The sequence below is a fragment of the Balaenoptera borealis genome, assembly GCF_965194805.1.
Source record: "Balaenoptera borealis genome assembly, chromosome: 4".
Lineage (NCBI taxonomy): Eukaryota > Metazoa > Chordata > Mammalia > Artiodactyla > Balaenopteridae > Balaenoptera > Balaenoptera borealis.
Genome location: NC_138861.1, coordinates 3,358,055 through 3,373,364, shown reverse-complemented (window position 1 = coordinate 3,373,364; position 15,310 = coordinate 3,358,055). Strand labels below are relative to the sequence as shown.

Genomic DNA, 15,310 nt, shown 5'->3' with positions numbered 1-15,310 from the left:
GCATGCGATACACATTAGTGCTTATTTAAAATTTCAGTTTAATGGTAATTGATTATCTTCCACTAAAAGATACGTAGAGAATTTTAAAAATCAGCTGTTCAAAAATTAAATACTATAAATTTTATAATATACAAATAATTTTAAACAATAATATTTGCCTTACTATAAATTATAAAGGCATTTCTTTGAGCCCATGCAGTCCCACAATCTGGGTCTGTTACCATTTACATTTCTCATAAACGGTGTTAAAATACCTGGCAATTTTATTTTATTTTACTTTCTTCGAAATCACCACCAGTGCATTTATTTGAGGGAAAAAGGGTCAGATCTTATTAGGAACTTCCAACTGGATAGGACTAGAGACACTCATCTACCTAACATCTGGGTGTTCACAACCGCACAGGTGGCCATATCCTGCACAGGAGGCGTCACCATGAAACCGACGAGCATTTGACAAGGGGGACGCATTCTGAGCAGTCACCGGTGGCTCCTGAAAGGGGATCACACCTTATTTATGAAGCAGGAGAGCGAAGCTCCCAGCTGAGCTGCAGGATGAGAGCTGGGGCTGACCCGAGGGCTGTGAATGGGGGCTGGGATCTGACCTCACGAGCCTTTGTTCATCCAACCTCAGGCTCCACGAGCCATTCTCTGGCCCCCTGCACGAGGCAGACTCGGGAAATCTGCAAAGTAAGGGGATTCTGCCCCAATTCCCCAGGCCTGACAGTGACCAATCCACGGGACGCGGTCTCACTGCCACCCAGCCCCTGCTTCTGGACAGACGCATGGCACATACGGACACTGAAGCCCAGCTGGCCTGGAGCACATCTAGGTGTTGCCGGGTTGGTCATCTTACAGGTGTCCCACGATGGTCAGGCCTCACCCACGGTGTCCGGGCTGAGGCAGCGTGTTTTTTTAGGTGATTCAGGTTACTCCGGGGCAACGTATGATCCTGATGACACCCGGCAGAGAAGCAGGCTGGAGCTTCGGAAGCACTGGCCCTGCACACTCGGGTCCTTGCAGCAGCGGATCCGGATTCGAACACTGAGGAGTGAGGCGGGAGCCCAGCCTGCAGGTGTTCACAGCCATGAGACCGCCCACCAGCAGGAAGGGGTAGGCCAGCGCGCTCACTGCCATCCCCATCACAAATCTGGGGTGGCTCTGGATGGCCAGGGCCTGGCCGAACCGCGAACCTGGATTCTGGTCGTTCCCCAGCCCCCCTGGGGTGTCACCCACACTGTCACCCACCAGGTAGGCACTGAGGAAGCGGGCCGGCAGGTTACAGCCCCGCAAGGAAACCACACCTCCCAGGAGGTGAGGGATCAAGCCGACAAAGAATCCCAGCAGCCCCGCTTCTGTGAACATCTTCCCAATGGAGCTCAACTTTCCGCTGTACTTGGCCTTCCTCCCACGAACGGGACCACGCAGCGCGCCGAGATGCCACGCAGCGGGTGGGCCCGCATGTGGGACACGCCCTGCAACCTCATCATCAGGCAGGAGGTCTCCTTCACCACCGTCGTCAGAGACGTCTTCGTGCCACGCTTGACGGCAACCTGCTCCATCTCGTCCGGAGGGAGAACCTTGTGCACGCCGCCTGGGTCACGGTGCAGAGGGCGGTGGGCGCCAGCCGGGGGCTCAGGCCTCGGCACAGCCCTAGCTTCCCTCCCAGCCACCGCGCAGGGTCCTCGGCTCGGGTGGAGACGCCCGGCGGGGAGGGGACCTCCCTCTCCGGCACGCTGGTGCCAGTGCTGGGGGGCGGGCATCGGTTCGCGACCCCCCGGGACGAGCAGCTTCGCTAGAGCAGCGGCTGGCCGAGCAGCGGCACTCCCGGGCGCAGCCCCACGGAGGGAGCGTCGGCGGCCGGCGCCGTCTCCGGGGCCCAGGCCCGCGCCTGCGCCGTCCGCGCTGCCCGCCCGCCGCTGTGCCGCTGTGCCGCCGGCCAAGGGCGGCGCCGGTGTGCGGTGTGCGCGGTGCCCGGGGCCGCGGCTCCCAGAGCCCGGCCCCGCCTGCTGCCGCTCCGCCCGGCTCGGCTCCCGGGCCGGCTCCGCCTTCCCCCGACACTGCTGTCCGGTAAGTTAGAAAATCCACTAAGTGTCCGTGGACAGAGGAATGGATGAAGAGGCTGTGGCACATATACACGACGGAATACGACTCGGCCGTAAAAAAGAGCGAAATAAGGCCGTTTGCAGCACCACGGATGGACCCAGAGACTGTCGCACTGAGCGAAGTACGGCAGACAGGGAAAGACCAATATCATATGGTATCGCTTGTAAGTGGAATCGAAAACAAATGATACAAACGAATTTATTTACAAAACAGAAATAGAGCCAGAGATGTAGAAAGCAAGCTTATGGTTATGGAATAAGGGTGGGGAGGGATAAACTGGGAGATTGGGACTGATATGGACACCTTGTATACATAAAATAGGTGACTAATAAGGACCTGCTGTGGAGCACAGGAAACTCTACTCAGTCCTTTGTAATGACCTCTATGGGAAAAGAATCTAGAAAAGAGTGGATCTGTGTATACGTATAACTGATTCACTGTGCTGTACACCTGAAACTAACACAACACTGTAAACCAACTATACTCCAATAAAAATTAATTATAAAAAAATAATTCTACTTAGGCAAACAACATGACTAGGAGGAAACGTTTTCCATATACAAATGAAAATGTCTCATGAGTTAGTCTTTGAGCAATTGAGAGTTTTGGGTAGATAATATGTCACTTAAGCGTCTCTCAGACATGCTTAGATTTTGAATAAGGAATGAAAACACTGAACGTACTCTGGAATTATTTGTTTATTTATAGTCGAGTTTTGCTTTCAGTTCTGAGTTTGGAGCAAATCTGGACGAACTGTGAATACGCGGAGAGTTCTTTTTCTCTTTGTCTTTCATGTATTTAGACCATCAGGATGCAGTACCTTTCTCCTCAATAAACTGAGCATCTAGGTCTCATTCTTATCGGATGTTCTACTGTTAACATTCCACCTTGTTCTCCCCCATACTTTGGGAATAACAGCTTTTCTCTCTCTGGTTTTTAATTTCTTAGACATAAACAGTTTTTAGGCCATGCTATATGTATAATATTAGCAGGTGTCCCTCTAGGCTGGTGAAGTATTTTCTGGAATTTAAGAAGACTTAGATCAAATGGTGTCTCCCCTATAAAATTGTTAGAGATCTCCAAAGTTGAAGCTCCCATTGTTTTCCCACAGTGTCTTGAGTATTATACGTGTTATTATGTATACGCATTATTATACACAAATTATACACATTATACGTATATTATAATGATTTGTCTCTTTTGTAAAACAGTGAACCCCTTAAAAACAGCAATTCTATTTCTGCTTCTTATAACTATATGTCAGGCCTGGCAGGTATTAGGTACTCAGTAATGTCGGCTGAATAAAGACAGTTTTTCTCGGTAGATGTTATACTACTAATGGAAATACTTCAGCAAGTATTATCACTTCATTATATCTGAGTATTTCCCTAGATATAAAAGTAAACTCAAATGAATAGAGTCCTCATCCAGCATGCCTCAAGAATCTGAGCACAGAGGAATTCTGTTTTCCTAGATCCCATTCCAATTCAACTGTGTACTAAATAATTATGATCTAAATTCTCCATTTGAAGCTTAAAAGATTTGTTATTTACTTATTTAAATTTTATTTATTTATTTATTTATGGCTGCGTTGGGTCTTCGTTGCTGTGCGTGGGCTTTCTCTAGTTACGGCGAGCAGGGGCTACTCTTCGTTGAGGTGCGTGGGCTTCTCATTGCGGTGGCTTCTCTTGTTGCAGAGCACAGGTTCTAGGCACGTGGGCTTCAGTAGTTGTGGCACGCGGGCTTAGTTGCTCCACGGCATGTGGGATCTTCCCGGACCAGGGCTCGAACCCGTGTCCCCTGCATTGGCAGGTGGATTCTTAACCACTGCACCACCAGGGAAGTCCAAGATTTGTTATTTTTTAATGACCTGAACACACAGCCTCCTTCCAACAGCATGGTCCACTGATCACTTTTAAGGGAATACTCAAGAAGCAGCTGAACCAGCTGGCTAATTTTTTCTGAAAAGGAACAATGATAAAACTATCATCACTAATGATAAAAACAAAACTGTTTTATTGGCAGATGTTCCCAAACATCCAGATAGAGAAAGAGCAATGCTCTTGGTGACCTAGCCAGCATGTTTCATGGCCTGACAGCTCTGACAACATAGCCTTGGGACATGTTCTTTAGCCTCTTCTACCTGGTTTCCTCCTCTGTGAAAAGGGATTCAAACGCCAGCCTCACAGGTTTTACAGTCAAGGTTGACTCTTTTTTTGGATGATGCTTTGTAGTACAGATTTCTGGGGCAACCAGCAGAGTTCCAGGACTTAAATAGATCCATTGTTGCGATCTGAGGAAAGTCATAACCCTCTCCGAAACCTTTCTTCTTAGCAAGGTGAGATATTCCTTTCTGTGGGCAAAAATACAAGCTCATTTCTCTGCTTCACACTGGTCTGCTATCCAGGGCACTCGAATGACTCTCCTATCAACAGCATAGAAACCCTTCATTTCACATTGTCACTTGTCATCTCAATGATGGAGCCACAATTCAGAGCCTGTTAAAAGCCTAGCTGATACCACGTAACCGTCAGCAGGAATTGCAAAAAGAACATGATAAGCACTAAGCCCTGATTTCACTAAACATAGCCATCCTTCGAATTTGAATTCGAGAAATCTATACCCCTCAATAGACAGTACTATTCTGGCCACCTGTAAAAATGACTTAACAATATGTTCCTTTGTATACTTGTTTTTGAGGGTCAATACAAGAAAAAGACTTGGGGAGTAGTAGAGTCTGTGTTTTGGTATTATCAGGAATTCCATCCATCATGTTATTTAATGCTCCTCTTATAAATTAGGGGGGAACCTAGAGATGGCAGACCCATCAATGACAATTCCATCTGAGTGTGAAAGCTCCTGAAGAGAAGGGAGGTGGATTTGAGAATGTTATAGAGGGAAACCGACAGATTGTGACAAGGAACATTTCTGAGGACCGGCTGCCTGCCAGACGCTTTCTGCTTCTGCAGAGTGAGAGCTTAAACATTTCTAGCCCATGATACTTTTTTAAAAATAGAGAAGGTACGACACGAGGAGAACGTAATTTGAGTGCGGGGACTTGCAGATGAGAGTTCAGTTTTGGACACAACAACTTTGGTGGGATGTGGTACAGGAAAGAGGACTCAAAACCTTCCATGTGACAACTCACCTTTTTGAACTTCAGACTGTCACCACCAGCCATCAATGTTGATCTAGAACGGTTGACTTGGACGCTAGGATGCAGACGATGCTTACAAGGCATGTGAAAGCATCAGGCACACAGTAGATATTAAGCAACGTTAGTTCTTTTAATTCCCACAAATCATTCTGCCAAAGGAACTGGATCACGCTGTGGGAAAAAAAAAACCCTCTTTTTCCAAAGACGTTTAAATGTTTACAGGAATTCTATACTGTACTTATCATTTTCAGTAAGTTTAAGGACATTAAAACTAATGTTAAGATTATTGGGAATAAATGTTACTACTATGAATTTAAGATATTAGTAATCCCAAATTATTCCATTAGAGATGTAATACCATTGATTATTAATGCCAGAGCAAGGTCATCAAAGACCTCCGTGGTCACTATATTCAGTGGATGTTTTCAGTCCTCTTTTTACTTGACCTCCCACGTTTACCTGTCAACCTGTTTTTCACTTTCTCCTTGAAACATTCTTTCTTTCCATGATACCGCATTCTGTTTTTTTTTTTTTTTTTTTTGGCTGCGCTGCACAGCTTGTGGGATCTTAGTTCCCCGACCAGGGACTGAACCCAGGCTCCTGGCAGTGAGAGCGCGGAGTGCTGACCACTGGACTGCCAGGGAGACCCCAGACACCACATTCTTTCCTTGGTGTGTTTCCGACTTTTCTTCTCTGCCTCCATTTCAGACATATCCTTCTCTCCTGGGCCTTTAAATGTTGCGGTTCCTCAAGGCTCTGCCCTCGGACCTCTTCTCTACTCACCCTCTGCTTTGTTCCCCCAGAAATCACACCTGTCCCCATGAAATTGTCACCCGTATACTAATGACCCCTAAATTTCCATCTTGATCTTAGACCTCCCCCATGATATATCCAATTAACTATTCAACATCCCCACTCGAATGTCTCAAGGGTACCTCAAACTCAAAGTATCCAAGACCAGACTTAGGATATTCCGCTCAAATATTATCTTCTTCCAGTTTCCCACCATAAATCGCAAATAGCCTCCCCATCTCCAGGTGTGGTCGGTCCTTCCTCCGTCCTCTGTCACATCCCATATCCAATCCATTGCTTGGAACTGTTGATTTCACACCTCCCCCCCATTTGGCTTTCTCATCTATCAATTTTTATCCATCTTTACTATCAGCATCGTTGCACAAGCTAGAGTCACCTCTCACCACTACTAAGTGGTGCACAGCCCTCCTTCCATCTGTTATGGCTTCTTTGATTTTGTTCTCCATTCTAGAACCGGAGTAATCTTTAAAAATGCAAATCTTTTAATGTTAACCCTGCTAAAAATCCTACGTTGACTCTTTAGAGATAATCCTAAATCCTCAACATATCACAAAAGTCTCTGTCAATCAAAAGGGCCTAACAGACCTTCTCTATACAGACACTTCTACTTAGGGTAACCCTTCAGTCAGTCACCAGGATTTGTTACTTGCATGTCTATTAGTTTCTTTCGCCTTCAATCTCTGCCCCGAATTAGGGAAATTCATGGGAAATTCAGAAGACTGGCACCAACTCTCTAATCTCTGTGCGAAGTGATTAGGAGGAAATTTTATTATTGTTTTCTTTTTCTATGGAAAAGTGTTTTATTTGCCTCGGTTCACATTCTATAGATAGAGAATGACTTACAAAAGGTATAGAAGCCTAAACTGTTTTAAGATGCCAGGTCAAAGCCAAGTTATAGAAGGATAAACCAAGTCCAGTGCTGATGTCACAAGGAGCTCGGGGCCCTTTAAATATCTTGGAGTTTCTTACACAGTGTTTAAATCTTATAGGTTTAAAGATAGAGTGTCAGGTGCCTTCTTTCTAGTACATAGTGAATTGGCTTAGGAGGCCACATAAGGCAACTTTCGGGACCTCGCTAGCACTTATTTGCCTGGTAAGTAAAATAGGATGTTAAGATCACCTATGACACAGAGTTATGTTGAGGATTAAGTAACATTAATTATGTAAAGCACTCAGCACAGAGGCTGGCACACAGCAATGAGCAGCGGGTGTTGGTTAGTATTTTTTCTGTTTGTGATAATTATGAAATCCATTTTGAGGAAGTCCTTGTAGATGAACGTGAACATTATTCTTCGGAGAGAAGGAATACTAAGGATTTCAACAATGGTTTTTTGGGTTCACATTAGTGTATCATTGGTTTTGGTCTATCAGAGAAATGCACATTTTGCAATGGAAAACAGAATGAATCTTATTACTCCTCAGGAAAGGAGTAGACATAAACCCTCTTACCTGGTGTCACTGTGCACCGGTCATCAATACCCTTTTTTGTCGCATCACCTCCAGCTCCTGGAGGATGGATCTTGTCACATGGGGGTCCTCAGGCCCAGAGCGCATGGCACCATTTCTGTCTGTGGGATGATTTCTGCTCATGGCAGAGACTCTGCTGTCCCCTGGTGGCATCTGCTGTCTTCTGTTGGTTCAACGTTCCCACTCAGAAGACCTACAATTATCCTTAGAGTCTCACACCTAGCAGGCAGAGCCTGTGTGCTGCTTTTCCACTCTAATGTTTAATGATTGACCTTTTACTGGAAGCAGCCGTTTCTCTGAGTGGTTCAGAGCAGGGGTCCTCATTTAGGACCTTCTCCGACACGTTACCACCTCATCAACACCAGCGCTCCTTCTAGGAGCAGATTCATGCTGTCTCCTTAGAGAGTTGCATGTGGACCTCTTCCCCGAGTTCCGATTTTGCTGTCGGAGGCTGACTCTTAACATCTAAGATCCTGAAGCTTTCTCCCCAGTCCCTGGTGTCCTTCCTGATTTCTTACCTTTGACAGTGGGGTTGGGTGTTACTTCAAACTGGTCTGGGTCCTTATCACAGCCTATTCCCATGTGAAGGTACAAACACAAGTTTATTTTTCTATAACTCACGTTAAGTTCAGTTTTGAATTGCCTCTTCCAAAGGGTTGGTGATACCATAATCTCTGCCAATTCCTGGTATCTCCCACCACCCCCGCGGTAGGATCTGAATTTGAGAATGTCTAGTTTGGTGACGAGTCTTTAGGTTGGGAGCCTCTGGTTTCCAGCGCCATCTGTCTACATGGGCATCCAGTGAGAAACTCAGCATCTTAACGCAGTCATCAGTTTCCCCACCCTCTGTTGGGCTCAGAGTTCCCTTCTGCAAGCTCCCTTGAAGTGTGGGCGTGTCTTTCCTCTTCCACGGCACACCTGGATATACAGGGATACCGTTTTGCTCACATTCCAAGTTAGGGCACAGGAGGTCTTTGAGAGTCCGTCTAGTTGCCATCTACCTACTCACACCATGAGTCCCATGAGGCCATATTCTCCCTCTGGGCCCACTGCCTTCCTGGGCTGTGTTCAGGTCTCTGGGCACACCTTCCTCCTGCTCTCGGATCTCACAAACCCAACTGTGGAGGTCTGCAGTGTCCCAGGGATGGGACTGGGAGCTTGGTTCAGACTCCCGATCTCGGGGACAGTGGAGACCGGCCCCCACTGCTCCCCTCCTTCTCTCCCCTCTGTACCACTCACAGCCTCCTTGGTCCCCAGCACAGGAGATGGGTTTGTTTTAGTTTTCTCTGCGAGTGGAACGCCAGGCTCTTACAAAACATGTTTTATCCAAATCTCTTGCTCTGCCAGGAGTCTTTTTTGTTCCTGTAAAGCCAAGCCTTTTGCAACACCAAAGCCAGGAAGGACGCTTTCTTTGCTGTCACATCTTCCCTTAAAGCAATAAGCACAGAATGCCTCGCTGCTCGTTTGGGGTGGAGTGATGCACACAAACAGCGAGAGGATAGTGGTTGGAGGAGGCAACCTGTTAATATTATCCTGCCACACTTAACGAGGAACAGAAAGAAACAGTAATAGGCTCTTCGGAATAATATTCTTCCCTCACTTGGGATGAAATTGTGTCCTTAGCCTTCAGAGATAGTGCATAGTCTTGGCTCTGTTCTAGCTACACATGGGCAAGACCTCAGAACTCAGAAGCCCTGTCTTAACTAAGCAGACTGACACGTTGTCTTCTAGGATTTATCTTCTCACTAGAGATCAGTTCTGGAGAGGTTTTCAAAGGTATGATTCTGTTATTCGGGTTGATTTGAGGAATATGACAGTTTATATAAAGCTGTTACTTTACTGTGAAAACTCTAGACACAGTGAGAGTAACATTTGGATTAGTCTCTTACACCCAGAAACCTGTAATAACAGGAAGAATCACGTTCTATTTTCTAAGAATGCAGAGGCAGCCTCAAAGCACCTTTGCAGTTTTAACTTCATTTTTAAATATGCTGATATTAGTAATTATTATAATAAAGTATTGGCTATTTATGGTTAGTAATTGCTTACACTTATTGAGTACTTACTGTGGGTCAGATACTAAAGCACCTAGATAATTCACTTAATCCTATAAAAGCCTTAAAATATACATATTATTACCCAGATTTAGATGAGGAAACTGAGGCAGAGAGGCTACGTAATTTGTCCAAAGTCACAGGATAGTATCTATTAGAGATTGAATTTGAACCCCCCAAAGTCTGACAGCCAAGTAGAAGTGCTTAGTTATGCTGCCTAGTTAATCAGGATATTCATCTTGGTAAGAATGGTTATGAGGTTACGGCGTAAAAGTGACAATTTTTGGAATAATAAGCTAAAAGCTGCTTTTAAGCTAGTAAATCAGAATAAAAATTTTAATTTTAATGTATCCTTTGATATTTGGAGGCAAAGTTCAAGTTACCAGTTTACAACCGGAAATGAGACTGGGTTAGGGAACAGTTTATATCGACTCTTATTTATCAAGGGGCCCAGAGGTTATGTGCTGAGCCCTTCTGGATCTTCAGGGAAACAGAACGGATAAACACCATGAAACCGAAGGACATCAACTCATAAGAAATTAACATTTTACAGTAACTGTTCTTCTTTTTTTGGCTGCGCTGGGTCGTTTGCCCGGCGGCACGTGGGAGCTTAGCTCCCCGACCAGGGATGGCACCCGCGTCCCCTGCACTGGAAGGCGCGTTCTTGACCACTGGACCCCCAGGGAGGCCCCTACGGTCATTTTAAGGCGCCGGAATTTGAAAGGGTCAGCGCGAGAAGCTGATGGAGCGGCCCTTCTGGAGTTGTCCATAAAGGCACGTGGAGACGAACGCTCTTGCTAACATTTTCTCATAAACATTCTCAAGGCCAGACACCGGGAGAAGCGTCGGGGACAGAAAGAGAAAAAGACAAGACAATTCTTGCCCGGGGGGCGACAGCAAGGCCGCGGCGCCGGGAACCCTCCGCCCGGGCCCCGCCTCACTCCCACGGCCGGGCGAGGATCGAAGCACAACACGGCCGCCCCGGCCCGGCCCGGCCCGACCCGGGGAGCAGGGACGCGCCGCCGCCAGGCTGCCCCAGACCCCCGGACTTGGGCATTTCCTGCCCCGTTTCTCAGACAGACGGAGCTTCACAGAAGCGGCCCCTCGCCAGTGAGCGGCGCCCGGAGGCTGGAAGGGGCGTGGCCGTCCGACACGCTCTCCCCCACGCCACCACGGCAGGAAGAGCCATGAAGCTCGAGCGACAGGGACAGAAACAACTGGGGCTGCGGCTTCAGTGAGCGAGAAAAGAGGGAGGAGCGGGGGCAGAGAAAGCACGGCCAGGCAAGCACGGCCGGGAGCGCAGGCAGACGCCGCCGGAGGTCGGGAGGCGACGCCGGAAGTTGGGCGGAGACGCCGGAAGTCGGGCGGAGACGCCGGAAGTCGGGCGGTGATGCCGGAAGTCGGGCGGAGACGCCGGAAGTCGGGCGGAGACGCCGGAAGTCGGGCCGAGGCCTCCGGGCCCCTGTCGGAAGCGGCTCGCCAGCGCCGCGGTTCTTCGCAGACGCAGCGGCTTTGGGGTTCGGGCTGCGCGGCGGCCACGGGGTGTTCCGAGGCGCTCGCGAACGCGTCTGCGGGCCACAATGTCGCACCCGTCCCCCCAGGCTAAGCCGTCCAACCCCAGTAACCCCCGAGTCTTCTTGGACGTGGACGTCGGAGGGGAGCGAGGTGAGGAGGAGGCGGGGCTCCGGGGGTCGGGGTCCCAGAGGCTGGGGCGGGCGTGCGGAAGTTTCTGGAAGTTTCTGTCCGGGGGTGGTGGCGGCCTTTGGGTCTGTCTCGCCCGACTTGGCCGCCCTTCCCCACCACCTGCTTTTATGTTTGGGGGACATTCAGAAAACCCAGGTTATGCGTCTCGGGGGCTCCCGTCCCCCTGTGTCTCTTGCCACGAGACTTGTATCAGCAGTTATCGCGATATCTGTAAATTAAAGCGATTTTTGCGTTTTTTTCTCCTTGCTACGGATTCTTAACTTAGAGGTCCGTTCAGCTCGGTGGCCATCGCCTCTGTGTCGGCGTTGGGGAAAGTGAGGTGCGTGTGGCGGTGTGGTTGCCTAGGCTACGGTGGCAGCTCGGAGGCGCCTGAGATCTGGTGAATCAGCGCATTGCTTTGTAGCTGAGTTGCTCGCGGTGTGTTTGAATGTGTGAGCAAAGGGGACATCCGCATTCAGGGACCGGGGGGACGGTTATGGATACACACTGTTGGCTGGAAAAAAAAAAAAAAGCACCGTATAAAAGTTCCGGATTTTTGTTTTATTTGGTGGGCAAAACTGAGGACGTTAAGCCCGGGGTGCAGCCTGGCAGACAGCTCTGAGGACTGCTCTGAAGGGCTAAGGGAGGAGCCGGGATATGTGGGAGTTCTTGCAACAAAAACCGGGTCGTGGGAACATCAAAACGTGACCGTTAACAGAGGAAACCAGACGTGTCAAGTTAAGGGACGTCGCGCTTTTCTGTGTATGGGGAGATGCAAAAGTCCGGGCTCACTGAAACCCTTCCTTGGACGTGCACCTCGGCTGCCGGGGGCCAGCGTCCTGTGCTTTCTGACCCTGAGTCTCCTCAGGGGCACCTTTGGGCTGGCTGCCGCGGCTGAGGGCTCGGTGGGCTTGGCACTGGGCGGCCCGTTGGTCTTTGTGCTGAGCTCCCGCAGGGCTCGCCGTCCAGGCGGCTGTAATGAGCGGGCTCGATGGCTGCAACATCCTTTGCTTACTGGTGCGGAGGTGATCCTCTTCCATTGACCACGCGCGCGCACACACACACACACACACACACACACACACACAGACTTACATGTATCAGTACATTCATTTTGTTTTGAAATTTAGTGCCAGGTTCATCTTTTACTTGCCGTAGGAATTGTCTAGAATGTGAACTCTTCAGATTTTGCTTCAGAGGCAGCACTGGGCAGGTTCCACAGAGCAGAGAGACTGCAGCTGTACCTGCAGCATGGCCAAGGTGACCCCTCGGGACGTTTCATCTTCTCCTGTTGGTTACTTGGGGATGGGGAGTTATGAGCACATGTCAGAGGAATTAATCAAATGAAAACCATTCCTAGTCCATGGTGTCCTTAAATGGTGCTACTCTTCTGACTGCTCTGTTGATGATCCTTTGTAAGATGTAGTAAAATAATTGTTTCAAATTCATCTAGATACATGATACTTAACATGAGGTAGACTGAATTTGAATATTAGAAAAATGACCAAAAAAGAGAACTTGGTATTTCAGTCACCATAATTTTACCAACTCTCCCTTTACCGTTTGCTTATTAAGCTGGTTGTTTTGCATACTGACACAGTTTCATTTTTCCTTTCAGTGGGTCGAATTGTCTTGGAATTGTTTGCAGATATTGTACCCAAAACTGCAGAAAATTTTCGTGCATTGTGTACAGGAGAAAAAGGCATTGGACCCACCACTGGGAAAGCTCTACATTTCAAAGGATGTCCTTTCCATCGAAGTACGTATGCGTTTTCTGAATCTGGTTCTCCTTATAGGTGATTGAATCCTGTTCTTTAGGAGTTAGGGAAGAAAACACTAAGTAGAGGGTGAGAGTTAACAATTACATATAATAGATTATTATTCAGCCATAAAAAGTAATGAAGTACTGATACATGGTACCATGGGTACAAACCTCGAGAATATTATGCTAAGTGATAAAAGCAAGACACAAAAGGTCACTTATTGTATAACTTCATTTATATGAAATATCCAGAATAGATAAATCCATAGAGACAGAAAGCAGATTGGTGGTTGCCAGGGGCTAGGGGTAGAGGGATGGGGAGTGACTGCTTTTAATTTGTACAAGGTTTCGTTTTGGGGTGATGAAAAGAACTTGAAACTAGACAGAGGTGATAATTACCAATACTGTGAATGTACTAAATGTCACTGAATTGTACACTTTAAAATGGTTAGTGGTTAATTTTATGCTATGTAAAGTTTACCTCAATTAAAAAAAATCCTCCAAACTGTGTGACGCAAAAAAAAAAAAAAAAAATTACTGTTAGTTTCCAAAAGGATGCTTTGACATCTGAGCTGATAGCTCAGTGTCATAAAGGTTGGGCTGTGGCAGGTGGAATTAATTATGGGAGGGTACTAAGGTTTATTTCTACAGAAATGGACTACCCGAGCTTCACCAGGGTGTGGCCGTGGTAAACAGACAGAGCTTGACTGCCTCGTGGCAGAGAGTTATGCCTACTTCTTGGGCAGGATTGCTTGGGAAGCCCACAGCCAACCTAAAGATTCCGTGTCTTGGACACCTGGGGTGATGTGTGATGAAAAGGTGACTTTTCACATTGTCTAGTCATACCTTGGTTCAGTGAGTATTTGATGGCTCCCCCAATAGACTGTAGGCTCCATGAGTTCAGAAACTGTATCTTCTCACCATTTTGTCCTTAGCATCCAGTATAGTTATTGAGTAGGCCCGCAATAAACATTTGTTTAATGAAGAAGCAAATGAGTTAAACTATAATTGAGTATTGAAATTTTTCTAAAACTTGATTAAGAAAAAACAGTGATTTTAAAATACTTAAACTGTTGATTTACTTTCACGTTTAATAAAATACCAAAATATAAGCATACCATGGAGATATTGCAGGTTCAGTTCCAGGCCACCGCAATAAAGCGAATATTGCAGTAAAGCAAGTCACACAAATTTTTTGTTTCCCAGTGCATATAAAAGTTATGTTTATACTGTAGTCTGTTGTGTGTAATAGCATTATGTCTGGAAAAAAAGTATGTACCTTAATCTAAAAATACTCTTTGCTAAAAAATGCCCAAACAATTATAGTAGTAACATCAAAGATTACTCATCACAGATCACCATAACAAATAATAATGAAAGTTTGAAATATTGCAAGAATTATCAAAATGTGACACAGAGACATGAAATGAGCAAATGCTTTTGAAAAAAATGGCACTGATAGACTTGCTCTATGCAGGATTGCCACAAGCCTTGCAAGTTGTAAAGAAAAAAAAAAAACACAGTATCTGCAAAGCGCAATAAATGGAGGAGTGCCCGTATGCTGATAAAGGGTGTGTAGAAAAGAGGTAACTTAGCAGGCCTGGGGCTGCTGGCCTTAGAAGAGTCTACTTGCGGGTGGCCATTGCCCGGAGTCCGGGGGCGTGGCGCTTGAAGCAGGCTCTGAACGCTGAAGGTGACTTGCTCTGCCTCGACGCCGTGTGCGGTCTGATTTACGCTGGACACTGCTCTCCTGCGGGACTCTGGGGGTTTGCTTCCTGCTGGGCAGACAGCACCTGCAGGGGCAGCCCCAGCAGAGACCTTGGGTGCTGAGTCTCTACAGGGCTCTCCTGGGGGGAAACACTGTGCACATGTTGCTGCCTTTCTTTGCGGGGGGGGAGGAGGAATGTGCCCTGTGACCGTTCGTGGGAGCGAGGGAGCATAAGGGAACTCCTGGATTCCTCCAGGCTCTGCCTGTATCTTCTCTCTTTATCATCCAGCTGTGTCGTCTTACTTACTACATCCGTGTAATACAGACAGATACTGAGTTCCGTGAGTCCTGGGAAATCTCTGAGCGCGCGGCAGTGTTCCTGGGGACCCTTGCTACTAAGTGATAATATTTGCTGAAGTACTTGGATTACCGTGTAACACACCTCTTGGGAATACTTGGTTTATTCAGTAGCGTTTTTGAGTAACCATTATGTGCCCAGCCATGCACGTGGTTACCAAGGAGGAAAAAAGGAGTTGCTGTACTTAATTGTTTGCTGGGAGAGA

At 47.3% G+C, this 15,310-nt stretch overlaps 1 protein-coding gene, 2 long non-coding RNA genes and 1 pseudogene across 7 annotated transcripts in view; 1 reads left to right on the top strand and 3 right to left on the bottom strand.

Moving 5' to 3' along the window:
* The window catches only part of LOC309628373, a 351,833-nt gene that overhangs the window by 16,930 nt on the left and 319,593 nt on the right, over positions 1–15,310 (bottom strand). The gene's annotated exons all lie outside the window — the stretch shown is intronic.
* On the bottom strand, positions 19–1,786 carry LOC309628466 (mitochondrial carrier homolog 1 pseudogene; annotated as a pseudogene). Its single transcript has one exon. The product of its transcript is annotated as a mitochondrial carrier homolog 1 pseudogene (transcript).
* PPID (peptidylprolyl isomerase D) overlaps positions 2,092–15,310 on the top strand; it is a 29,282-nt gene continuing 16,063 nt past the window's right edge. For 2 of the 4 annotated variants that reach the window (XM_082391352.1, XM_082391349.1), the window contains exons 1-2: positions 2,092–2,266; positions 12,896–13,036. In XM_082391352.1, coding sequence (XP_082247478.1) covers positions 2,107–2,266; positions 12,896–13,036 — 301 coding nt within the window. In that variant the 5' untranslated portion in view covers positions 2,092–2,106. Of the gene's footprint in view, positions 2,267–11,034; positions 11,260–12,895; positions 13,037–15,310 lie in introns of those variants that run through there. The other 2 variants (XM_082391351.1, XM_082391350.1) reach the window with 2 other exon arrangements.
* Positions 2,288–10,926, bottom strand: LOC309628368. The gene is made up of 2 exons (XR_014244458.1): positions 5,252–10,926; positions 2,288–4,456 (listed from the first exon to the last, which is right to left on the bottom strand). It is a non-coding gene; the product is annotated as an uncharacterized lncRNA (long non-coding RNA).